This window comes from Diabrotica undecimpunctata, chromosome 6 (genome assembly GCF_040954645.1).
Source record: "Diabrotica undecimpunctata isolate CICGRU chromosome 6, icDiaUnde3, whole genome shotgun sequence".
NCBI lineage: Eukaryota > Metazoa > Arthropoda > Insecta > Coleoptera > Chrysomelidae > Diabrotica > Diabrotica undecimpunctata.
Window position 1 is genome coordinate 118,099,856 of NC_092808.1, and position 27,123 is coordinate 118,126,978.

The 27,123-nt window shown below is 32.2% G+C and overlaps 3 protein-coding genes across 4 annotated transcripts; 1 reads left to right on the plus strand and 2 right to left on the minus strand.

The window, feature by feature from the left end:
• Window positions 1–6,005: 6,005 nt before the first annotated feature.
• LOC140442799 (uncharacterized) lies at window positions 6,006–7,873 on the minus strand. Of its 2 annotated transcripts, XM_072533776.1 has the most exons (7): window positions 7,722–7,870; window positions 7,281–7,513; window positions 7,051–7,217; window positions 6,894–7,001; window positions 6,771–6,842; window positions 6,467–6,713; window positions 6,006–6,398 (listed from the first exon to the last, which is right to left on the minus strand). In XM_072533776.1, exons 2-7 carry the CDS (start codon window positions 7,511–7,513, stop codon window positions 6,392–6,394), a joined length of 834 nt encoding a protein of 277 aa, XP_072389877.1. In that variant the 5' UTR covers window positions 7,722–7,870; the 3' UTR covers window positions 6,006–6,391. The 2 variants fall into 2 exon arrangements, with proteins under 2 accessions (XP_072389877.1, XP_072389876.1); XM_072533775.1 differs by having other exon boundaries at window positions 6,771–7,001; window positions 7,722–7,873.
• A 5,542-nt stretch (window positions 7,874–13,415) lies between these two features.
• Window positions 13,416–22,829, minus strand: ND-SGDH (NADH dehydrogenase (ubiquinone) SGDH subunit). Its single transcript, XM_072535231.1, has 4 exons — window positions 22,650–22,829; window positions 22,374–22,585; window positions 15,804–15,910; window positions 13,416–13,668 (listed from the first exon to the last, which is right to left on the minus strand). Exons 1-4 carry the CDS (start codon window positions 22,711–22,713, stop codon window positions 13,530–13,532), a joined length of 522 nt encoding a protein of 173 aa, XP_072391332.1. The 5' UTR covers window positions 22,714–22,829; the 3' UTR covers window positions 13,416–13,529.
• A 171-nt stretch (window positions 22,830–23,000) lies between these two features.
• LOC140442800 (adrenodoxin-like protein 1, mitochondrial) lies at window positions 23,001–24,369 on the plus strand. The gene is made up of 3 exons (XM_072533777.1): window positions 23,001–23,403; window positions 23,462–23,513; window positions 23,954–24,369. Exons 1-3 carry the CDS (start codon window positions 23,301–23,303, stop codon window positions 24,303–24,305), a joined length of 507 nt encoding a protein of 168 aa, XP_072389878.1. The 5' UTR covers window positions 23,001–23,300; the 3' UTR covers window positions 24,306–24,369.
• Window positions 24,370–27,123: the final 2,754 nt, after the last annotated feature.

Below are 27,123 nucleotides of genomic sequence, written 5' to 3' on the forward strand. Positions count from 1 at the left end.
AAACAGTAATAAAGCCTGCTCTCAAACTCCTCTCTAACATTTCGAAAATTCAGGCCGAAGTTCCCTACAAGAAGCTGTTATTCTTCCCTTTAAATCTTCCAAATCTCGAGGTTGTGATTTATAGATAATTGGCTTTAGATATTCCCATGGAAAGAAATCTAGAGGTGTTAGCTCGGGTGATTGTGGTGGTCATTCTATTACTCCTCTTCCACCAATCCATCTGACAGGAAATCTATCATTTAGCCACTGTCTAACTGGAAGAAGGTAATGTGGTGGTGCTTCATCTTGTTAAAAGTGAATCAGATCTTCTTGCAAAATCATGTTACTAGCCGCATCAATTTGACTTTCGAAAATGGTGTGGGTATGTGTGTGTGTGTGTGTGTGTGTGTGTGTGCGTGTGTGTGCGTGTGTGTGTTTAGAGAGTTGGCTTGGAAGCTAGTCCTTTAACCACAGAAATTGTAATATAACATATTATGTTTAAATAATAAACCAACTTTAAAAATAATGTTACATATTAGTTCATATATTTCTCTACTGTCTAAGGAAAGTAAATGGGTGCTGTTTACGGGGGTCTGAATTTTAAAATATGTTAGTTTTGAATACAGCTGATCTGTTTCATACTTATGTTTATAATGGGCAGCATTTTTAGCAAGCTGGTCAACCAGTTCATTTCCCTTGATGCAAGTGCAACTTTATACCCAAATAATTGTAAAATCTTTACTATATTCTTTATTTTTAATAGCACAAAGGATATTATTTCTTTTATGTTTAGTCATATTTGAGGTTAATCATTTAATGACCGTGATATAATCATGATACATCTGAAAATAACTAGAGAGTTTTATAAAGATTTCTATACCAGCCAAAAACCACAAGAAAATTTACCGAAACGATTAAGCACTCTTATAAATCAGGAATCTAAAGTACTTTTGCCCATCACAGTGTCAGAAATAAGAGCAGCTTTAAAAGAAATAAAGAACCATCGGTTACTGGAGGCGGGCATCTCCAATATAAATTGACAATCAAAAAGTTAGTAGATTATGAGGAGGAATTTAAATGCTGTATCACAAATAACCAGTAGCAGAAGTAAAATAGAACGATAATAAACGAGAGACAATACAAAACAAGTATGCATACAAGTACCGAAAACCCATTAATGCAATCATGTAAACCAGAAAAAAACAAGAAATTTTTAATTACACTTAAAAGCAACCAATAATTACCTTCTTCTTCTTAAAGTGCCTATCCGTTCCGGATGTTGGCGATCATCACGGCTATCTTTACTTTATTTATTGCAGCGCGGAACAGTTCAGTGGTAGTCGTGTTATACCACTTTCGTAAATTTTGAAGCCAGGAAATGCGTCTTCTTCCCGGTCCTCTCCTACCATTTACCTTCCCTTGGAGAATCAGCTGGAGAAGGCCGTAACGTTCTTGATTTCTCATTACATGTCTTAGATATTCCAACTTTTTAGTTTTGACGGTCATAAGAATTTCACATTCTTTCCCCATTCTACGCAGGACCTCCACATTAGTAACTCTGTCAACCCAGGATATACGTAAGACGCGCCTATAACACCACATTTCGAAAGCTTCGAGCCGATTCATAGATGCAACAGTCAGTGTCCATGCTTCCATTCCGTAGAGCAGAACTGTGAATATGTAGCACTTCAATAGACGGCATTTTGTTTTTAATGATATGTCTCGACTGTTGAAAATGGTTCTCATTCTAACGAATGCTGCTTTTGCTTTTAGTATTCGCTGTTTAATTTCTGTTGAGTGGTCCCATTGGCTATTGACCGGCCACGGTCTCCGCTTTCGTGGAGGCAATTACCAAATCATTTAAAAAGGAAAAATTACTTCCTGGTAGAAATATACGCGAGACATGGTCTTCGAGATTAATAATTAGAGAAGTTTATGACATCAGGAGACGAATCTCAAGAGAGTGAACAATATGAAGGATACAGAAAAACAAAGATAACCTCATTCCAAAGACGTTCCAACGAAGTATTGGAAGAAGACGCATCTCCTGGCTCAACAATCTGGGAAAGTGGTATAATTGCAGTTCCGTCGACTTGTTCAGAGCTGCAATCTCAAAAGTGAAAATAGCTGTGATGATTACCAACCTCCTTAGAGGAGACGGTACCTAAAGAAGAAGAAACATGTTAGAATCGTTCTTCAATTGAAATAATTAGACAAAGCTGTATAACATATTAAAAGAAAGGAAAGAATACAACGTTAGATACGCTATTCGGTATTAATCATCAGAGAAAACGGATCATAACATATGAAGTTGAAGAGGAGTGAAGGATGAATGTAACGACGTGGCAAAAATAGAAATGATATCCTGCCAAAAAGGAGTAACAGAGGAGGTTTGGTATTACAACGAAAGTGGAGGGACCAGACAATATAAAATATCTATATCGAAAAATAAAAGATCATGTAACCCATGTGGGACGTATATTTGGAAAAACTGTATAGGAAAGAGGGACTAAACAACATAAAAAACAGCCATCTTCTAATTGTAAACTGCGTTTAGTCGAAATATGCCTCACAATTCAATGTATCGCCGTTTTCCTGGCACCCAACCACAAACCCTTACACAATACAACAATCACCATCCTCTAGGTCACAGCCTGGATAATTTTAGTTCTGACATTCAAAACACTTACACATCATCTAACATTCAAAATACTGAAATGACATATAACATACAAATTAATAACTACGCACCACAAAGACAACCCACACATCTTAATACACACCAAAACATCATTTATAGTCACTCCACAAATCACAGAGAATTACCAACAACTACCAACAACAACAAACTCGGCCCATATTTATAGTCGATGCTCAAGTATCGGTCGATGCTTGAGGTCGACCTTGAATGAAATTTGTGTTCTATAAACCGTTCTCAAGTACGAAATCGAGCTTGAGTACGCAGAAATGACAGCTCGTACTCAAGCATCGGATCGACCTGCCTTGAGCACGGGATCCTAACCTAACTTTAGTTGTTTATATTTGTTAAATTTGTTTTCCGATTCGCTTCCAATATATTTTTTTTGTTTTTCTCATTACAATAAAAAATGTATGACGAAGTTGAAGAATTTTTAGAGTTTATTGATCATATTGAAGAAGGAAATCAGCCGGAACGTATACCAAAACGATATATTCGTGATATGGAAAATCCCATGGAGTTTTACCGCGATGTTGAATTTCGTCAACGGTATCGTTTCAACAAAGATACCGTTGCAGATACCATTCTGCCTCTGGTATTTGAAGGTCTACGAAAAGCAGACAATCGTGGTTTACCAATACCTCCAATATTACAATTGTTAATTTGTTTAAGATTTTATGCTACATCTAATTTTCAGGTTGTATCTGGTGATTTGCGGGGTATTAGTCAATCGACAATAAGCAACACCATTAAAAAGGTATCAATATTAATAGCTCAACGTTTAAATGATTTTGTAGGGTTTCCCCGTACTGGACAAGGATTTAGGAGGAATATAACAAGTTTTTATGAGGTTGCCTATTTTCCAAATGTTTCTGGGTGTATTGATTGCACCCACATCAAGATATCTAATCCAGGTGGTAATAATGGGGAAGTATTTCGTAATAGAAAAGGCTTTTTTTCATTAAATGTGCAGGTATAGATTGATCTTTCTTATCCAGGCCCTCATTATATAAATAAATTGCAGGTTGTTTCAGGTCCTAGAAGAGAGATTATGGATATTGTTGTTCGACATCCCGGATCAAGTCATGACAGCTTGATATTTGATCGAAGTGCATTACGAGTTAGAATGGAAAGAGGTGAAATTCCAGGATTATTAATAGGTGACAGTGGATATGCATGCAGACACTATCTACTTACTCCAGTATTACAGCCAGGTATTTATTGATAATTGGCTAAAAAATAGGTTATTTGATGGATATCTCTTTTTAGGTAATGATCAAGAAAATAGGTATAATAGTGCACATATAAGAACAAGAAATGTTGTTGAAAGGCTATTTGGAACCTGGAAAAGACGGTTTCCTTGTCTTCAACGAGGTCTACAAACTAAATTAAATACATCTCTTGCAATAATATGTGCTACAGCAGTACTTTATAATATAGGTTTACGAGAAAATAATAATGATGATGATGATTTTGTAGAAAATATTGATGTGCCAGTAAATAGAAATGTTAATGATGTGGAACGAGGTTTAAATTTTAGGAGACATTTTATTCACCAATATTTTGCATAAGAATTAAAATACATTATTGAATACTTATCTTATTATAGGTAGATATATGTTAGCATCATCATTAGCTTGATAACACTTTTTATTCATGATTTGTTCTTTTAATTTTTAAAATTTCAATATTTAATTGTATTCCTTATATCTAACCTTTGTTCAATTGGCATTTGTTTGTTTAGTTTGAGAATACATTATTGAATACTTGCATTATGTTAGCTGTAGTATGTTTTATCTTATTTCTCAAAATATCAGCATCATTATAATTAGCTTGATTACACTTCTTGTTCATGATTTGTTCTTCCAATTTTTTATTTTTAAAATTTCAATAGTTTATTTCATTGCTTCCTTATACACAAGCTTTTTTCAATTGGCATTTGTTTGTTTAGTTTGATAATACATTATTGAATAGTTGTATTATGTTAGATGTAGTATGTTTTATCTTATTTCTCAAAATGTCAGAATGATTATCATTTAAAATTTCAATATTTTATTTTATTTCTTTCTTATATCTAATCTTTGTTCAGTTCAATTCAAAGTTGTTTATTTTAAGAATACATTATTGAATACTTATATTATGTTAAATATAGTATGTTTTTGTCTTATTTATAAAAATGTATTTTTTTATGTTTTAATTTAAAATAAATGAGGGTTTTTCACTCACTATGCTCAGACAACTTAAGCAAGTATGTCTTTACTGAGTACAAGGAGTTTCCCTCCTTTTAATTAAGTGTTTATTCCTTTCATAAAACCTTTCCTTACCAAATAAAAATTATACAAATTTAGAATATTAATATTCTTTATTTAAAAAATTTTTATTTTATAGCTTCATCAGGAGTAAACTGTAAAACAATTAGAACATTACAAAAAAATGATGTAATTATATATATATATATATATATATATATATATATATATAAACAAAGAAAGCAGTTTATTAGGGATGCAGTCAGTAGGTTTGGCCAGGATGTTATAGAAACACTCTTTTGACTTTTGGTCGAGCTTTCGGAATTACTTTATTCCTTCTTCAGGACACTGTAATTAGAAGAAAGTGTAAATATTTACAACATATCTCAAATTATCATTACAACTTACTAGTCGTTGAGATTATCTGTGTAAAGCTACGACACTCAACATTGAAAACACACATATAAATAATTTCCCTAATAAACTGCTTTCTTTGTTTATATAGACAGTCAATAATATCCAGTATTTCTTATATATATATATATATATATATATATATATATATATATATATATATATATATACATATGTATATATACATATGTATATATACATATGTATATATACATATGTATATATACATGTATATATTGCAGTGGCAGCAATTTACTAAAAATTATGCAAACTCAGTATTTTAATAATTTTCAGTAAACAACATAAAAATATGATCTATGTAGCAATCAATACTTAAAAAAACTGAAAGAGAAACATACATATTCTAAAAACAAAAGACTATACAACAAATAAAAAGGTAAAACCATATCTTACCAGCTGAAATTAAAATATTAAGAACCTTAAATCTACATTAAATACTATCTAGAAATAAAATAAACAGGAAGGATAATAGAAAGAAAATAACCATGATTTTACAACACAAAGTATATTTTTTTTTTTTATTTTTTTTTCGTCTTTATAGAGGGGGGGTCTGAAATCTTCAAAAGACATCTCAGTCCAGGACGCCGCCTGACTGACCTTAGTGCAGGATTCATTCTTCGTAGTTCCAGCGATAGTTCCCGAGGTACTTTAAAACGCCCTCTCGTCGCTGATTCTACGTCAAATGCCTACCTGCTAAAACAGACCCTCCTCTGACATTCAGTGCTCCGAAAGTGAAAAGGCCACTGTAGGACTGAGTTAACACTATCTTCAGTTGGGAATAAGCCACAATGTTTATTTATATGTTATAGTTACTGATGTTTTGATGTCTATGACCAGATATTGTTACCAAAAATACAAAATTGTGATTTATTTTCTGAAAATAAATCACAATTTTGTATCTATGATAACAGCCCTCTGGTCATATAGATTGAAAAAAATCAGTAAATAAAATATGTAAATAAATATATTGTGGCTTATTCCTAACATTCTCTCTAAAAATGCAGAGTACCCAACAAAGGAAAAAGATCTTCTAGCGCCTGAAAATATACAATTAATTATAGCCAAATTCTAGTAACAAGTCAAACATGATAAAATCTATAATTACCCTTTTTTATAGTCTATTAACTTCAATGAAGCTAATTCAGCTTCATCAGTAGCTCTCTGCCTCTCCTTCTCAGCTGCTTCTCTTAAGGCTTTTGCCCTCAGCATATCTTCTTCCAAAATCTTCATTTTCATCCTGTGAATCTCGTCTTGCTGTCTGATGGTATCCCTCATTTTCTTGGACCGTTGTTTATTTTCAGACAATATTTGTGGTATAGCACCCAGTGCCCTACTAGAAGTAGGAGTGTTTGCTAAAATTGATATTATTGTTAAGTACATATGGCTTTAACTACATTTAAAACACTTACCACTTTGAAGCACATCATCATCATCCTCTTCTGTATGAACAGCAGGTGTCACACTACAAGTATTACCTGAAACTATTATTAAGTGTACAGGAAGACTGCTCAAAATTATTACATCATACTTACATAACAAGTCCATTTCTTTGTACTCTGTAGTGGGAAAGAAGTGAGGGGGGTCAGAGGCTACTGATGGTCCTGCTATTGAGCTTCCTAGCTGGTTGAACTGTTTTTGGCCTACAATTATACTATGAGTAAAGCACAGTTACAAATTTAGTACATTTACCTTTTTCAAAGACTGCTGTGCTATCAAAAGAACAGTCGATGCTGACGTCTATATTGAGACCAGCCTCTTCAACTAACTCCAGCACTGCATCACACTCTGGCTTCATCGGGGGACCACCACCTGTAGCTAACATGCTGTGACGCAGTGCTGTTGTTTCTTTGCGTTTCCTATGATAAAAAAATTATTGGTCAATACTTAAGCATTTGCTTAAACTAATAAAAGTATTCTACCTTTGTTTTAGGTTGTTCCACAATTTTCGAAGCTGGTCGCTGGTCCTGATGTTGTTGATCTCAGGCTGGCAGTTATAATTTCTTGTTATTAACTCCCAAGCCATCTTTTTCTCCATTGTCGAAGCACCGTCTGTCCTTTTATTCTCTACCACACCGTTTTCAGTTACCAGCTGGATTAGGAGAACTTTTTCCTTTGTTGAGTAAGGTGCATATTTCATGCCATTTCCACTCATCTAAAATTTAGATAACCAATTTATTTAGCGTACGGCTTATACAGACAATATAATTATAATGATTGTAACGCATTACACACATATAAATATATCCAAAAACAAATATACATGTAAGCATATATTGAACATCTAAAATTATGCCTCAGACACAGTAACAAAATGGAAATTAATTCTCTAGAATAAATATTTTTTATAATATATTACATACCTTAAAATAGTTAATCCAATATTAATTTCAAACACAAAATATTAATACCAAACACAAAATTTCAGTAAGTATACTATACTATAAACCAACTTTGCGCGGGCTAAAGCATAAACTAAATTTGGCGCTAAAAGTTTAGTCACAATTATGATATAATTGACAGAATCTTCTTTTTATTCGATATTTATTCGAAACTTACTTTTACTGTACTAATTTTTCGTGCTTGAGATCAACCTTGTACGAGAATACCCGAAGTATCGTTTATAGAACACAACAAATACTTGAGCATGACTTTGACGTAAGTTCGACTTGGCGGAGCACATGCTCAAGCACGGGCTTGAGTACCGACTATAAATACGGGGCTCAGAGAAGCAGCGGCGAGTAAACTGAACGATTACGATTACCTGAACGACGAGTCCCTTGAATCACTTGACGCAACACACTTACACGACACAAAATACACGATAAACCACATCCCAACCAAATTCTGCAGCCAAACCGCACTAATCCTAATCATTACGGACAGGTTAGATGAGAAAAACGATTTCTTCTAACTCTTCTAATCTTTCTTGTATAAATATATTTGATGTATTCTGCCACTGGATTCTTCCAGAGTAAATTTAGTTCGGCTCGATTTTCTCGTAGTATCTCCTGCCTTATTGTCCTTTTCTATGCAAAAGTTACTGGTGTCGAGGAATGACCAGTATTTTCGCGGACAGAAATACGCCAGGATAAGTACCCTACTAGGGGAGGAGTACTGTAAACTTAGGATTTCGGTAAGACTATGCTGCAACCCTAGCAGTAATCCATTGAGTTGAGTACGTCTAGTGTTTCTGTATTTTTATAAAAACGATCATATTTAAGTGTCATCCATCGAACATGTAACTTATGCATATTCTGATTCGAAAGAGCTTTGCTTTTTGTGAAGTGGAAGAGAAAGTGGTGGTGGTGAATATGGTTTTGATGATATTTAAAGCTCTATCTCGTTTCTGAAATTAGCAGATGGGGGCATGGTTCATTTTGTAGGAGTAAGGCAAGCTGTGTTGTGACAATGTTTCCATTGTGTAGTTTACGTCTTGAGCGATACGAAAACAAGTTAGTACATATGTTTCTATTGGTGTAACGAACAACTCTGTTGACTATATACTTCTTCATTTTTTATATTATTATACCTTTTATTTTTCTTAAATCAATGTGCTACAGCCTTGAAAGTTGGCAATTAGGTATACCTTGGTGAAAGTAACAACTGTATTGAGTTTGGAGTCAACTGGTTATTATTCTTATTATTATTCTTTTTGTAGTTTTTAAATGATATGTCCTCAATTCTTGAAGCTTGGTATAAATTGTATTACTTTTGCTACAAGGACGAAATGTATTAAATATTGGATGTCGTTTTGTGAGGTCGTGTGGTCTTTTTGAGAAAGTGGGGGTGTTGAATATGGTTTCTGTGACAGATAAAGCACTAGGTATGTTTGAGAGTCAACTGGTTATTATTTTTATTATTATGCTTCTTGTAGTTCTTAGAAGATAAGTCCTCGATTCTTGACGCTTGGTATATATATTATTTTTGTTATAAGGAAGAACTGTATTAAATATTGAATCAACAAGTCTTCTGCTTATTTTCGTATGAATATGGTTTTGTTTATTAAACAAAAGAACTGGATTTTGAACGGATTTTGTTTATTAAACAAAAGAACTGGAGTATTTAAAAAAAAAAACAAAAGAACTGGAGTATTTAAATTAGATACTTAAGTTTGTCATAACAAGAACAGCAATCCGACAACTTAACTCAGTATGGTGGGATAGACACCTAAATATGAAGACAAAAGCACAGATTTATAAAACATTAGTGCGAAGTATTTTGACATATGGGGCTGAAAATTGGATCATAAACAAGAAAAACAGCAGTAAATAAAGCAAAGAACATCAATAGAAACAGACATACTAACATACAGAGAACAAAAAAGACTAAAGTGATATGAACATGTAAGAAGAACTAGTGACAGCAGATGGATAAAGAGAATAACCGAATGGAGCCCCATAGGAAGAAGGAAAAGAGGACGACCCCGAAAATCCTGGAGGAACGAAGTAGACGACGCCATGAGTAAGAGAGGCCTAAACGATGGAGAATGGAACAACAGAGAGAGATGGAAACGGTTGAGCGAGGGAAGGCAGTGAATACTGTAGAATCCCTGAATATATATATATATATATATATATATATATATATATATATATATATATATATATATATATATATATTTTTGAAGAGTTTTAAATTCTCAACGCGGTTCTTCCCGAGAACTCAGTAATTGTCATATATATATATATATATATATATATATATATATATATATATATATATATATATATATATATATATATATATATATATATATATATATATATATATATATAAGTTTGTCATGGTGTAAATCAGCAAGAATGTTGAAGCTGAGGCTACCAAATCTTCTTTGTATTCTGATTTTATTGTGATTTTTCAATAAACAGACTCTATTATGAAAAGTTGTTTATATACTAAGATAAGTAATTAGCCTATAAATTTTGTTTTGCCCTTTTTAAATAGACAGATTGCAGATATCTCTAGGAGTCAATAAAAGAAGAACTGTTCTAATATTTCCTGTATGTATTCTACCACTGTATTTTTCCAGAGAAATTTAGTCCTGCTCTTTTTTCTGGTAGTATCTACTGCCTTATTGTCCTTTTTCTATGCAAAAGTTACTGGTGTCGAGGAATGACCAGTATTTTCGCGGACAGAAATACGCCAGGATTAGTACCCTACTAGGGGAGGAGTACTGTAAACTTAGGATTTCGGTAAGACTAGGCTGCAACCCCAGCAGTTATCCATTGAGTTGAGTACTTCTAGTGTTTCTGTATTTTTATAAAAACGATCATATTTGCATGTCATCCATCGATCATGTAACTTATGCATATTCTGATTCGAAAGAGCTTATCCTTTATTTTCTTTTTTTTAAGTGCTGAATTACTTTGATCGCTAAAAATTGATGTTTTTTAATGTTTTTTTTTTAGCAAGATGAGGCATGGTTCATTTTGTGGAAGGAAGGCAAGTTGTGTTGTGACAATGTTTCCATTGTGGAGATTACGTCTTGAGCGATACGAAAACAAGTTAGTAGGTACGTATGTTTCTCTTGGTTTAAGGAACAACTCTGTTGACTATGGCGTTAATACTTATTCTTCTTCTTTTTTATATTAATATACCTTTTACTTTTCTTAAATCAAAAGTGCTAGAGAGTTGAAAGTTGGCAATTAAATACACTGAGTTGGTATTGAGTTTAGAGTCAACTGGTTATCATTCTTATCATTATTTTTTTTGCGGTTGTAAATGATAATTCCTCGATTCTTAAAGCTTGGTATATATTACTTTTGCTATAAGGAAGAAATGTATTACCTAAATATTAGATGTGGTCTTTTGGTGTGGTAGTGTGGTCTTTTTGAGAAAATGGTGGTGGTGAATATGGCTTTTATGTTAGTTAAAACTAACACTATATCTAGTTCCCGCAATTAGCATGTCGTGCGCATGGTTCAGTTTATATGGAAAAAGGAAAACTGTTTTGCGACAACGTTTCGATTGAGTAGATTACGTCTTGAATGATACGAAAACAACTTAGTACATACGTTCCTCTTGGTATAGGGAAGATCTCTGTTGAATATGGTGTTAATAGGTATTCTTCTTCTTGTTTTTATAATATTATGCTTTTTATTTTTCTTAGAGCAAAAGTCCTAGATACTTGAAAGGAACGTACCTATTGAGTTTGGAGTAAAATTATTGTTTTTAAATGATAAAAAGGTTGCCAATGTGTATTGATATTTATAGTAGTTTTTAGCAAACGGAAGTAGATATGATAGGAGTGTTGGATGTACGTTATATAATAGTGTATGTATCAACCCTTTAACTATTTTTAAAGTTCGGCAGGCAATTATATTTTATAGCCTTGGTATTGGTATTGGTAAATATATAACATCAAATTTATTTCTTTTTTTATTCAAAGGTAGTAAAATTGTTGTCTTTAGAACAATAAATATGGTTAGTGTTACGATAGCGTTGCTACGCCCATGATGCGATTGCATGTATCCTGGCGTGAGAATTTGATGACCTGCGGCGCACCAGTCTAGAAAGCAGCGTTCAGAGGGACAATTAACCAGTCCCCAGTGGGTACACGGTAGAAGCAAAGGTACACGGTATAAAGAAGAGAAGATTTAGAAGCACAGGCATACGGTATAACTAAGAGAAATTAAATTATAGAGTTACTCTAATAAGTATAATTGTAGCGTTCAGTAAATAAATTGTTATAAATTGTGTTTTTAGTGTTAGTGTTAAAAGACTGTAAATAAATTTAAATAAATGTTAGAAGACTGTTTATAAAATTAAAATTACATCAGATTAGTATTCTAGGGTTTAATAAAGTAATTTTCTTGATGGATCTTTCTTTATATTGATGTATACATCAAATGATGTTTACACCCAAAAGAAAGGCACTTGAAGGGAACTTTAGAATTTGATTTTTGCAGGAAAATATGGGAAATATGTGAAATATATAGATATATATATATATATATATATATATATATATATATATATATATATATATATATATATATATATATATATATATATATATATATATATATATTTATAGAATAAACTTCGTGTTTTTACTTAATTTAAGGTATAAACCAATTGGTTTTTATCCCAGAAAGGCATCTTCACGAAAAAATATTTTCTCTTTCTGGTATTTTGATCTGCAACTTCGTTTTTACTCAAAAAAATATCGAATCGGGTGTTTTTAGAACGCAGTTAACGTCTGGTAGCCGTTTCAACAAACGCTTTACAAAATTTTTCATGTGACAGTAACTTTTTTTTTCGTAACAATTATAATTAAATAAAATTTTCTTCATGTTGGATCTCTCTTTACATTAATGTATACATCAATTGATGTTTACACCCTAAAGGAAGTCACTTGAAGAAAACTTCATCATTTCATTTTTACGCAAACGTATGTACCTTTGCTAATGGTACATTCTATTTGGTAATTGCCAAAAAAGAGTGTTGATATCAAAGTAAACTTCGTGTTTTTACTTAATTTAAGGTATAAATCAATTCAAATAGGAAACTATTAGAATATTTTCGCTTCTTGGCTTTATTCTTTGAAATTTCGTTTTTACCGAAAAAATCGAACGGGGTGCGCCTAGAGCTCAGTTCACGACTGGCACCCTGCTTAAACCAAACGCTCTTCCAAATTCTACATATAAAGAAAACATTATTTTTTTTATTTAAACTTAATCTACATTTAATTCTGACTGTTATTATTGATTAAGATATACAGAAAAATTAAAATAATATCAAACAATATTTATTAGAATAAACAGTTTTCTTTACATATTTTATGCAACGTAAGCTTTCCACAGCTTGTACTACTACCTATGTCTGTTGTGTTATTTATGTTTGCGTTCCTATTTAATTCTTTATATGTAGTTAACGAAGTAGTGGTAATGATCATTTACTTTGTTGAAAAGGCCAGCTGTTCACCTTTTCTACTAAGTAAAATACCTTTATAAAGTAAACAAAGCCGTTATTTGCCATTGTTACGTTGAAGAGAAAATTGTTACGTTTAAATCAAGAAAATGTTCACACTTAAATAAATGAAACAATTGATATTAAGTTAAAAATTTATTAAATTAACTACATACAATCTTACTATTGAATAACAAGACAATTTTAAACAATTATTTGTTTAAACAATGTCATATTTACACATGATTCGGAAAAAATTATTCTCCTCTGATAGTTTCCAAGTAATCAGCAGTTTCTCTTGTAATTCTGTGGTATTTGGCAGCAACTGGTCGGTAGTAGTAAGCTTGATAATCGTTTCTTTCGGCCATTTTATGTTTCACTTCCTTCTCGAGTTTACTATAAATAAAAAAGCTTTTAGACATTTTATCATATATATATATATATATATATATATATATATATATATAATAATGTAAAAACTTGAGATTTATAAAAATACTCATAGTTTAATTGAACAGTCATAATTTAGGTACACAATCATTTCTAGTGCTAAAAAAACTAGGTAGGAAGAATAGCCTGGATTAATTTTTCCAATACTGAAATATATCAAATTTTAAAACAAAAGAGATAATGAGAAAGAATTGGATTCTCCTTAACACTTTAGACACAGGGTATAAGAATCTTTCGGTAAGAGGCTTTGGGAACAACGTGATTTTTGGTTTCACCATTTTTCTTTTTGATCTCTGTCTCTTCGAACTTAACATCATCATCATTAAATGCATTTCATTTGGGTATGTTAAAACTTTGAATTTTGATAAAATGGTAGTAAAATGTACATGATTGACGACTTGAAATTTAAATTTTATGTTACTAAAACTTCATCAATAACAGATGGAAAAATTGACAATATTACTAATATAATCATATCAGGAATAGCCCCTTCTGATATCTGTAGACAAAACTCACTAGTAAGAGAATATAAAAACATCACTGATAATCCAGACTTACACCAAAATATTCCCGATTTGGGCACTAACAGGTTGAAATCTAGAAACCTGCTTCTATTAACCTCCAAGTCCCTATTAGCGGCCGACTTTCAGACGAAACACTATTGGAAGAATACATGGGAAGAAAACATAAAACCACATAATCATAGAGTACTTCATCCTGATCAACTGGTCCCAGGTTTTGATTTGAATCGCAAGACATGGGTGACACTAAATAAAATCAGGTCTGGATACGGTAGGTGTGCTGACATCCTAGAGATCTGGGGCAAGGATCCGTCTTCAGATTGTGACTGTGGCCATCCAAGACATATTATAAAAACACATTATCTCCGAATACCCTCTCTGAGCATATGCTGGTCCATGACGGGACTTAGGCAAACTGGATAGGCAGTCTCGATATAAACGTCTAATATCCACATATGTTAAGTTTGTTTTTAATTCGCTATGTATACTTGTGTTATTTATATTTTATATTTTAACTATCGCCGGAAATGCATCATATTTCTTCAAATATTTTTTTCACTTAATTTCCATCTTAAACTTTATTCTCAAATACTCTATCATAGTAAGTTTTTAATACTGCACTTCTCACAAACATTCATATACATAAAAACTCATAAATATTCTGGAAACTAAAAGAAATATTAAACAAGACCATTTAGCTCTCATTAAACATTTACAACGCTTCATTTTTCAAAACCAATTATACAGGCAGTACCCAATCTCTCCAGTGTTTGATAATATCTCCCAACAGGCTCGTCAGTCTCTTCAGTAAATATTAATATATTCAACACGAGATGTTGGCTGGAAAATGTTGATGAGATATTCGTAATTTGGTCCTACTTCAAGGGGACATTGGTTACTTTTCAAAACCGTTTGAATGACATACATTGTAGTATCCAATCCATGATGGAGAGTAATTCATCCTTACCTTTCCTAATATGTCCTGATAGAGAAAGATTAATTTCAAGGTTACTACAAGGCATGTTACTTGCATGCCAACTCTCATCATCCATATTCACAAATTAATTCAGTTAACAATATCCCTAAAACAAGCCCTTGTTCAAAATAATTACAGCGAAAATTATGTCATCCAGTCACTCGCTAGACCCACTAAAAAAACATATGCTGACCATACCATACAAAAGCTGTTCTTGCTTATATTGAAGATGTTACTGACAGAATACATAACGTTCTCAAATCAAGGGTAAGAAAAAGAATCTTTAATTCCCACCCAAAACTTCTTTCCCTTACTGATCCGTAAAGATAATATTTCAAATGAACAATGCTGAGTTTATCAATTTCCTCCTGAATACACAGGTCCTTAATCGTACATAGGTCAAACTAACCAAAGTATTCAAAATAAAATCAATGGACATTATATTTTAGTCAACCTCCACTGATGCAGACTTACTTGAAGAAGATGCCATGCAGAAATATAAAAGTACTATATAACTGGTAAAATTTTTGTAAAAATATTTTATGTAATTTTCAAAAATATTTTACCAAGGATACAATACTTACCGAAGTTTCATTTTCTCATCTTCCATGAAAATATATGCCAGATATTTCTCATATTCTTGTTGTGGATCTGTACAAATATATTTGGCTAAAAATCTTGTTACAGGACTCTAAAAAAATAAAAATATATAATTATCAAAACTAGTTTTAATACTCAGTACTGAGTGCTTAATAAAATAATATGGCTGAAACTGTAGCTGTATGTTCAGAATCCACAAATAATATTATTTTACTTAACAATAATGGGTCTAAAATTGCTCGTTTTAACAACGTGTTAAATTTGAAAAATTAAAAGATATTTTGTTATGTTTATGAATTTTTTTTATTTTAGCATTTTATATTAATTACTATATTTTATGAGTATGAACCATAATTTCCTGCTTATATTTGAACGAAGGATCCTGAGAAGAATATTTGGTGGCATCTGTGAAAATGGTGTTTGGAGAAGGAGGTACAACTACGAGATATATCACAGATATAAACATATATTTGGTGGTAAAGACGTAGTATCGTTTATAAAAATAGGAAGACTAAGATGGGCAGGACATCTGGCAAGATCACAGCAGAACAACCCTCCTAGAAGAATCCTTATGTCACAACCTGTGGGAAGTAGAAGTAGGGGTAGACCAAAACTCAGATGGAGGGATGGTGTAGATGAGGATGGTAGACAAATAGGCGTAGCAAACTGGCAACAGTTGACAATGGATAGAACTGACTGGCGTAATAGACTTGGGAAGGTCGAGGCTCTTTTATAGGACTGTAGCACCAATGATGATGATGAACCATAATTTTAATAAAAAATATTTTCTATTTGACGTTTCGATTTCCACCGTGGAAATTATTCTCAAAATACAACTAAAACAAATGATTTTGTTTTATTACTTAAAAATAGAACAATAATTGTTTAATTTTATCTGCCTCACTCATAACAACAATTAACAAATCATATGCACACAACTACAAACACTGAAAGATTCCAAATGACAACTAATTTGCATTTGAAGATTTTAACAGATTTTCTTTATCTTTGATGAGCTTACATATATAATACATAGTCAATGATAATATAGTGATCTTTTTAAAGCATATAATGACAGATTGGAAATCTAAAATTCACCTCCAAAGTAACAACATCGAATCGGGAAATATCGCGATCAACCGGGCCAATTCTAAGGGGACTCGTTGAATCCACTGTGGTTCTGTCTAGCGATGAACCCCCTGTCCCAGCTACTCAATTCCACTGATTCAGGCTTTAGCATAAAAAATAGCAATACTGTAGACTGTAGTGGCGAAGCTTAATCATCTGTTGTATATGGATGATTTTAAACTAATGGCTTCCACTCGAAACCACTTAGATCAAACACTAAAAATGTAGACACCTTTTCTAATAATATTAGTATGTACTTCGGACTAGACAAGTGTCGTTTTAAATAAAGTGCAACTTTCACTAAGTTGAAAGTCAGCAAAATGGCAACAACATCGAGGCCAAATGGATGAGTGCCTTAAACACCTACGCACGTTCTGCGCTTAGCTATTCACTTCTATTATTAAGGTACTAGTAAAGATTAGAAGTCTAAAAATGCATATTTTCAAAAAAAAAATTCAGCTCATGTATTGGTACATCTTAAACAAACGGTATTACGTAAAGAAAGAAAGAAAGAAACTTGCAAGACAATCAACCACTTTTAATCAAAAATTATAATCAAAAAACAAAATGGCGGATATTTGAAGAAAAAATTGAAAAAATCGATTTTTTTTACAAATTTTTGCATCGCAAAATTAATTTTTCGAGTTTTTTTTATAAAAAGTGGTAAATTGTCTTGTAAGGGCCCGTTCTTGAAATAATTTCGTTGGAATTTTTTGTTTCTGATGTGTCAATCCTGAGAATTAGTATCCGCCATCGGACACCTTTTTTGAGACTTTAACTGATACGCCCTCTAGAAAACCTCTAGCGCGCTCTTTTTAGTACATTGGAACTAAAAAATATATATTTTTTGTTGAATCCAAAGATAAAATAAAATTTAAAAATTATATTCGATTCTAATATTTCATGTTCGTATCTAATAAGGAGCTGAGACAATTTTTTGAAAATATGCATTTTTTAGCTTTCTAATCTGTACTAGTTCCTTAAGTGAACTAAGACTGATATAGAAAATAGTAAGAACACACTTCACGAAGGCAGATAAGTACCATCCTCGTAGTGCATAGTTAATGTGAGTAATTAGGAAACAGATTCCTAATTTATGAACTTATGTATTTCCGAATGCAGGCTGAGACATTTACTATACATCGCTCGATTTGTGCAGTAGAGGACACAACACTGCTTAAACGGAGTGAACCAGAAATGCGCATAAACAACCTTTGTAAGGATGAAAAATATCTAAGGATGAAAAATGCGCAACTGAATGTAAACCTCTGCAAGGGCTACATCCCAATGAAGTCAGCCAAGATTATGTCAACAATACAGCATCAAACTATTAGTTGTTTCCTGAAACAGAAGGTTTCTTACTCACCATTCAGCATCAGGTTATACAATCAAAGAGTACCTGAAATATATTATCAAAGACAAAATGCTGATATGGATATCAAGTCCAAGAAACCACCCAATATCTTACGGGGCTGCCATGCATTTGCTGCAACTGAATGTAAGAAACGAAATGACTCAGTAGGAAAGATCCTTCATCAAGAGATAGCTAACAAACTGGCACTTCTCCAAAACAACCTTCTGACATATTGTCAATATGTTTCTGAGAGTATGCTTACTCTTGTATGCTACTTCGTCAAAATTAGGCTATCCAACAATTTGGTGAACCTCATAAACATTAACCAACACATTTACACAACACGAGACAAAGGACAGTGTAAAAATTATTATAAATTTGAAGAAACTACATATTGGGTAACAGCAAGAGAAAGAATACAAATAAGATGACAGTGGAGAATGGAAAGGACCCAGACAGTATTCAAATAATTAGATCAGGTCACTATGTTATATAAATTTTAAGCCTTAACTTATTAAAGGTTGTCTCTGACACAATGTGAATATGTTGTTTCATATTTTATAGTTGATTTGAACTTATCAATACTAATATAACTAACTCTTAATGTAGCCCTTTTATTTAATACAGATATATCTGCAGATATGTTAAGATCAAACACCAATTTTGACCAATGGTCAAAAATATAACCAAAATGTGTTCTGGTTACCAGACTGACATGTCACTCAACAGTGGTTTATTATAGATCAAAACTTGTTCTGGCATTTGTCATATTGCCATAACAAGTTTCTGGGAGTCTCAGCTTTTAAACCACACTATTATTCACAGAAAATGATAGCTGCATAATCAATATATACCATGGTTAAGCTGTTCGTTAAGACATGCAAGTAAGTATTTGCCATAGAAGACCTTTAAATTATTTTTCAATGATGATCTGCAAAAAGTTATATGTGATATCAATGATTACACTAATATTTTTACAAGAGAATGGTAAAGGAATCAAATTCTTGTAAAAGTAACGAAGATACCACTTTGTTTGAAACAAAAGAGACTATTGAAAAGGTGCTACCTTCATGGCATCTACACTCCTAGCGGCGTAATTGCTGCCCCCTTAGGGCTCTTCCAATTCATTTATCACAGGGAATCAGTCCGCATTAAGTGAAAAGGTGCTATATTTTAAAAATTGGTAAAACCAAGCTCATATGCAGGAGGGTAGACGAAATTGCTGAGCTGCGGAATTTCTATATGACTGTATTATTTGATATCATTCATTCTGCTCATGTACAGGCAGTGCATAAGAGATTACAAGGTAAGTTTTTTTTTCGTGCAATTTCAGCAAAAATAAGGTACATATAATTATATTATGTTTTTAACTATGTTTTTTAATTATATTAAGGAAGCATTCTGGCAATGTGACAAATGCCAGAATGTTTTCAGGCTGACTTGGGAAAGTCAGTTCACATTCTGACAATTCCAACAGATCTAGAATGCTTTCTGATCTGTATTAAACAGCTGAAAAGTAACATTTCAGACATTGGCATTATGCTGGTGACAAAATGTATTTTGGCTGTTCCACCATTTGCCAAAATCAGTGTTTTAATCTTAATAGGTATAAATGAACAAAGAGATTTTATTATGAATATTTTGATTTTAAAAATGTAAACTATGTATAATATGTATATATGAATAATTTCGTATACAGTTTTAACTGAAATATTCTTTTGGATTTCAAAAATGTTAATTACAATATTGATAAGGTAGTTAAATTATTGTATAATATTCTATATGATGGTTTATCAAAGTTCATTCCAAAAAGCAGACAGAATTTAAAATCAATCATTCTTCATAACCAAGATTTCATAAGCTGTGAAAGGAAACTCAAGATATACAGGTTTATGATCAATTTTATAATTTATGAAGATCAAATAAAGCTTTATTTCATGATTGTTATTAAAATCATACTACTAATGTTCAAAATAATATTGTTAGTAACAGTAAAATATTTTGTAATTTTGTCAATGAAAAAAATGAATAATGACTTGTCCAATAGTGTTAGATTAAATGATGCAGATACTGATCTGGCCTTAGGATATTGTTCAGTGTTTTGTTTGGCTCTATTGATAAGAAAATCAAAATTATGAGAGAATGGAGCTACCAATGGATAGAACCCATGATATTAATAGCTGTGATTGATGTTAATTATAATAACATTAATGTGTTAATAACATTAAATTATTGTTAATTGTATTTAAAACTTTTATGTTGGTCCTGATGAATTAGCTGTTTAGTTTTTTAAATAATGTAAATTTATATTTTCTTACACCTTTGTCCAATTTTTTAGTGTAGTGTTGTTATTGGGAACTTTTCTTACAAAGTCAAAAAAATTCCCTTTATAACTACATTGTTTAAGAATGAAGATAGGTCATTGATTAATAATTATAGACCAATTTGTAGATTTGATATTGTGGGAAAGTTATTTGAATCAATAGTAGTTAGTAACAAAACAGCTCCTAGCTAACAGCCCAACACACATTTGTTGACAATCATTTATCTGTCACAAATCTTTTGGTTTATATTGAATCACTGTTAGAGGCCTTGGAAGGGGATATTCAATCTATATTGACTTATCGGATTTTGGAAGGATTTTGATAGGGTACATGATATTCTACTACACAAACTTGAATGTATAGGAATTAACAGTCGAATTTTTGGTACGATTCAAAACCTATTTATCAAATCACATTCACATTGTCAAAGTGAGAAATAATATTTCATATACTCGGTTCGCTATTCCCAGTCCGAACTGTCTAGTGAATTTAGTAATTATTTTTTTGCGAAGTTAGTTACTTTTTGACAGACTAAAAGTGGCTGGAAATTACTATACAACCAACGTATTCATAGCCAATATTAATAGTCTTCTTCTTCCTATGCCGTCCCCATTAACGGAGGTTGGCGACCACATTTTTAAAAGCTTCTCTGTCTTTTGCAACGTGGAATAATTCGTCTACAGTCATGTTTGTCCAGTCTCGAATATTTCGCAGCCATATTAATAGTAAACAAACTAAATAGTAAATAAAATAGAACTTTGCGATTTACCGACAATAAATATTTATTTATCTGCACCATATAATAAATATTTATGTTAAATTATAACAACTAAAATATATTTTTTAAATATATACTACCCAAAATTTGATGTGTTTAGTATACACTTCCACTATTTAGAATAATTCTTCTTTTTTTAAACAAAGTAGTAGGATACTTTAACCGTGCTTTAACTATTAATACTGAGAAGTAGGAATTGTTGTGTTGTAGGTTTCCGACAATGAATCTGTCAAAATATGCCCGAGCTAAGCGAATGGAGTTTATGATATTATTATGTGATAATATCAGGAACATCAGCTTGAGTCTACTCTTGTATTATAATTCTTAAAATTGTATAGAAAAATAAGGTCTCATGGACTAGTAATACTCATTAATTGCACATTAGAGGCTCAAGGAGTTCCATGTCTGCCATGTTTGCCTATTATTATATTTTATTACATGGTAACATTCAACTTTACATTAACAATGTTATGCTGACAAGCCATATCAATAAGAGACTTCATGTCATATCCTAATTAATTTTATTTTGTGTACATAATATATCTGTATTTTCTATAAATTTGCCTGTATTCTTATACTTTTTCCTAATATAGAAATTGTTTTATAGATTAAGTACTTACTATATTCAAATGTTGTTAGTTTATGTTTGTTCTAGTGTGTTAAAATATATTTTTAATAATTTAACTTTTAACAGATCTTATCTTTTAAATTGCATTCCACGTTTTATTCCATTTTAGCCATCTTTTTTATCCTCTGATCTGGCATATCAATGTGTATGGAAATGTGTTAAACTTTAAGTGAATAATGTTCATTGTAAAAATGTACTGAATAATGATTACAAGGTAATAATTGTTGATCCCTAGAATGGATCTTAATTTATATCAAAAATATTACTGTCCACAACTTTGTATTAATTTGATTTGAACTCCGTAAGTAAATAATATTAGGTATTTTTGCTAATCTACCATACCCTGTGATATTCATAAAATTTTGGAGTATATCCCTCAGGTATTTCGGAAAGAGTAGAAGGTCCAATAAACACATTGGCATAAGTGATAGCCAAAGTAGCTGGTATAACTCCCAACATTACATAGTAATGAAAATAATCCTTAAATTTGATCCATTGCCACCTAGAAGGCTGCATAGGAAAAACCCTATGATCAGACATCAGCCTTTTTGAAGCTAAAAAATAAATACATTTATAAATTCCATAACCTCTCTTATTACATAATAAACTTGAAAATACCTTCATTTCGCACAGTTGACGATGGCAGTCGAATTAATGTTCTTAAAGTACTAAGAATAACCATTGTTATCTACTATTACGGACCAGGATTATAATTTTCTAATACCTATTACCTATTGAAGGTATCCAATAAATCTCATTGAATATTTTGTACTGTCAAACCGTAAACGTCAAAGTCAAATACTCTGGTCAGTGACATTATGTCACAACTGACACAACTTCAAATACCTACTTTCTTCTTTCATCTTTTGTGCATAACACAGGTTATTTCTCTAACTATTAAGTGCTATTAATTTAATCCATTGCCGTCTTTATCATCTGTTAACGGAGGCCAAGAGAAATCAGATTCATAATAATTTTAATAATCGGAATTATTTTGAGTAGGAACTATTCCAGCAAACTCTTGTTTTGTTGATTTGGGTCCATTTATATTTAATTATTTTATTTATATTTATATGACAGAAAAAAAGAGATTATTATATATATCTATGTGCTTCCTATTCATTTAAATCTAGAGATATCAAAAAGAAGAAAATGGAAAAATTAACTAACTAACCTCAAAAATTTTAAAATTTAATTTTGTATTTTGTTTACATATTTGTGCAAAAATATGTGTATTTTCTGTGATATATAAAAAGATCTTCTACAGTTATGTTAAATCATGCAAAGTATATACGCAAATTATTGCAAGTATCTCTAAATACGAGAAGAATTCGTAATAATATAAATATTAAACATTTTCGAACTTCTTTATGTAGGTATTTGCAAAATTTTGTTTAGGGTTTAAAGTTATCTAACACAATTTGTTTTAGATAATTTTCATGGTGAATACGAATGGCAAGATCCAAAATCCGAAGATGAAGTGTAAGTATTTAATATATAAACAGAAAAAATAATTAGACCTGTTTTAAATTATGGGTTTATTCATATTATTATCTGAAGCAGTAGCGACTTCTACAGTAAAAATGACAAGACCTGTTGGTATTGTTTGTTTTGTGTTGTTGTGTATACAAATTTACATGTTAAGATTGATAATATATTCTTATTTATTGTTATTAAAAGTAAGTTGGGCTACGAAAGGTTGTAATGACCTCTTATGAGAATGATATAACAGCATATTCTGACAGTATTTATACATATTTGCTTCATTGGGTAACAAAATCTGCCCAGTCTAAACTTTATTCCAAAAAACTTTATTTTGTACCTTGAGATAAAATATTTAACTTATAAAACTCAACCATGTTTACTAAACCATATTTGATGGTTATCTAATTTAATATTTCTTTTTATTTTGTTTGTTATAGAGTCAATATTACGGTTATAACAAAAGATGGGGAGAAAGTACCTATAAGAGGAAAAGTAGGAGATAACTTACTTTATTTAGCTCATAGATATCAAATACCAATGGAAGGTGCTTGTGAGGCATCTTTAGCATGTACAACATGTCATTGCTATGTTCAAAGTGATCACCTTGATATTTTACCAGAAGCAACAGAAACTGAAGAAGATCTTCTAGATATGGCTCCGTTTTTAAAAGAGAATTCGAGATTAGGTTGTCAAATTTTATTAAATAAAGATCTTGAAGGTTTAGAAGTTGAATTACCCAAAGCCACTAGGAATTTTTATGTAGATGGACATACACCAAAACCACATTAGATAGTTATTTTAAGAATTTGTAAACTATTATAAGTTGTAGTAATAAAGAAGGTTGTCATTTTAAGTTTATAAGTTTTACTAAACTTTGAGCAAAGTAGAATTAAATGGAAAAACATCTTTAGTAGTCTGGTGCTTGTTAGTTTTAAAACCCCTGTTTTATGACTCGTCTCTCACTGTCTATTTGTGTAACATACTGGTGTCACTTCTCTTTTAGATATCTGATTTCGTTATTTGGTATTCTGTTTGTTAGTGTTTTCCAAATTATTGGCCTCAAGATTCTCATTCTCAAAAGAACAACAAAAAGGACTTACCATGATGGTAGCAGAGTTGGTCACAAAAATAGCAAACGAGGTGATCAAAAATGTTAAAATAGTAATGAACTAAGCAATGATCCAAGGGGATACCTGAAGATAGACTTCTGGAACTCAAGCAGGCTAAGAATCAATGCAAACTTGCTGGTCGAACTAAGTCACTGGCTTGAAATGGATTTTGTAGCACTTCAGGAAACGAAACTTACACACAACATTGGAATAAGACATCTATACAAATGAATATAGAGCAAATTCAGGAGGAGGATACCTAGTTAAAAATGAATAATTCACACTCTTAGTAACTATAAAAGCACTATCAAAGTCCAGATGAGAGAATGAGGAAATAAGTATCACTTTTAAGGCCCAGAGAAGAACCCTCCATAATAACAGGAGACCTAAATGCCAGATGGCCTAATGGGAATGATGGACCTACAAATAGAAATGAAAGACTACTAAATAATTGTCTAGAGAACAGAGAAAACACCATGGCAATTGGAACAATCAAACTAACTCATTTTCTAGGAGGAGATGCTTTATAATCAAGAGATCATAACCCCATACACGTAAAAATGGGCACATGGAAATAAGACCACACAACAACACGGAAAAGAAAGAAAATGAAGTTGGTAAATTTTAAAACGTTGGCAAGCAGAGGAATTGCAAACATGCCAAGCATAGATAAACCACAAGAATTAGAAGAAAAAGTTTTAGAGCTATATTATAAATATAAAATATTATAAAAGAAGCTTTAAGAAATGGCACATTGGAGAATACCAGGACGGATTCACTCCAGAAAAATCAACAATTGACCAGATTCGTTCAATAAGATAGATCCTCGAGAAATCATTAGAATTTAACATTGAAACCCATCACCTATTCGTCGACTTCAAGGCCGTATACGACAGAGTCAAGAGAACAGTACTATACCAATCAACGCGTGAGTTTGGTATACCCCCGTTAGGATACAGGGAGAAAATTCTCGATCCTTTGAGATAAAGGATGGACTCAGACAAGGGGATGCCCAGGCTTGCCTCCAATTTAACTTTGCCTTGGAAAAGGCAGTCCGAGACACACGAATTAGAGACAGAGGTACTACTTATAATAGATCGATAGAAATCTTAGCATACGCTGATGGCATTAACATAATAGGGCATAGCAAGTGATATGTAGAGCAATATTTCCCACGATTGGAAATGGCGACGAAACAGGTCGGTATAGTCATCAACGAAGACAAAACCAAGTACATACTGGTTACTATACGATCCTATAGCAAATTAGGAACGGGAAACAGCATTTGGATTTGGAAGTCGTATCTTTGAACGTGTTGACAGCTTCACATACCTTGGCTCGCTAGTGACTACTACCAATAAAACAAGCGAAAAAATTAAAAGACGAATAAACCTGTAGGTTTATATAGGTTTACTAAAAGGAATAATACAAAGTGACAGAAAATCCAGTCCTCATTACACGGAGAAAACGGAATCGGTGACTCCGTAGAAGAAAAAGCTGGGGATGAGGAGGACTCTCGAGAATTATAACTAAGAAGACATATAATACAAGAAACGCCCGAAAATCGAGTGGAAATAATCACCCTCACATCATCTAGAGAAATAAAGTGAACTGATCAGGAAAAGCTCATCAAGAAAATCAAATGGTCTAGATGAAATAACAAACAGGGCCCTAAAGTAATTTGTAGCGAAAGCAATTGTATGTATATTCAACAAATATAACACATGCAATACAACGTCTTCCCAGACCGATGGAAGGAAGCTTACGTAATCATGATACCAGAGCCTGAAAAAATAACACTTCCGCAAAACAGGTAGAGTAGCTTACGTCCAGCAGTCAGCAAGATAGCAGAGAGAGTCATCCGATCCACATTCCAAACAGAGATAGATAGGCTAGGACTAATCCCTGAAGCACAATTCGGCTTCAGAGCTCAACACTTCAGCTACATACAAGTACTCAGACTAAAAAGTACATAACAGCTGGATTCGACGATAATAAATACACAGGAGCAGCCTTCCTCGATGTAAGCAAAACCTTCAGCAGAGTGTGGCATAAAGGATAAACATACAGATAGAGCGGGGCCATAACGAGACTCATCACCTCGTACTTAAGCAACCTGAGGTTCAGGGTTGAGTAAGGACAAGTCCTGTGTGAATACGGAGCCCCAAAAGTTTGAGTCCCACAGGAGGCTATCTTATCACTCCTTCTGTATAGCAGATATATATATATATATATATATATAGCAGACGTTCCTAGAACAACTTGAACACTACGCGGCCTTTATACAGAAGACACTGCCGTAGCGGCAAAGCATAGAAATCTGGATGTAGATGTAACAAACATACGTACAGTATTAAATACAATAGTAGAATGTAAACCAATGGAAAATAGCCATAAATCCAGACAAGACATTTACATCACACGTTAATGCAACAGTCCAAAAAACAGACATGGTCAGAACCGCAATCAGAGGACTCTTAGAAAGAAGAAGTAAATTA

What these genes read in the sequence shown, in the direction of transcription:
- LOC140442799 (XM_072533775.1), bottom strand. Translation starts at nt 7,513, where the DNA reads ATGAGTGGAAATGGCATGAAATATGCACCTTACTCAACAAAGGAAAAA. An exon ending in TGGAACAACCTAAAACAAAG is followed by an intron (nt 7,218 to 7,280) that starts GTAGAATACTTT and finishes TTTTTATCATAG; the next exon opens with GAAACGCAAAGAAACAACAG. An exon ending in CACAGCAGTCTTTGAAAAAG is followed by an intron (nt 7,002 to 7,050) that starts GTAAATGTACTA and finishes GTATAATTGTAG; the next exon opens with GCCAAAAACAGTTCAACCAG.
- ND-SGDH (XM_072535231.1), bottom strand. Translation starts at nt 22,713, where the DNA reads ATGGTTATTCTTAGTACTTTAAGAACATTAATTCGACTGCCATCGTCA. An exon ending in AATTTTATGAATATCACAGG is followed by an intron (nt 15,911 to 22,373) that starts GTATGGTAGATT and finishes TTATTTTTTTAG; the next exon opens with AGTCCTGTAACAAGATTTTT. An exon ending in GATGAGAAAATGAAACTTCG is followed by an intron (nt 13,669 to 15,803) that starts GTAAGTATTGTA and finishes TTTTATTTATAG; the next exon opens with TAAACTCGAGAAGGAAGTGA.
- LOC140442800 (XM_072533777.1), top strand. Translation starts at nt 23,301, where the DNA reads ATGTTAAATCATGCAAAGTATATACGCAAATTATTGCAAGTATCTCTA. An exon ending in ACATTTTCGAACTTCTTTAT is followed by an intron (nt 23,404 to 23,461) that starts GTAGGTATTTGC and finishes AATTTGTTTTAG; the next exon opens with ATAATTTTCATGGTGAATAC. An exon ending in CCAAAATCCGAAGATGAAGT is followed by an intron (nt 23,514 to 23,953) that starts GTAAGTATTTAA and finishes TGTTTGTTATAG; the next exon opens with AGTCAATATTACGGTTATAA.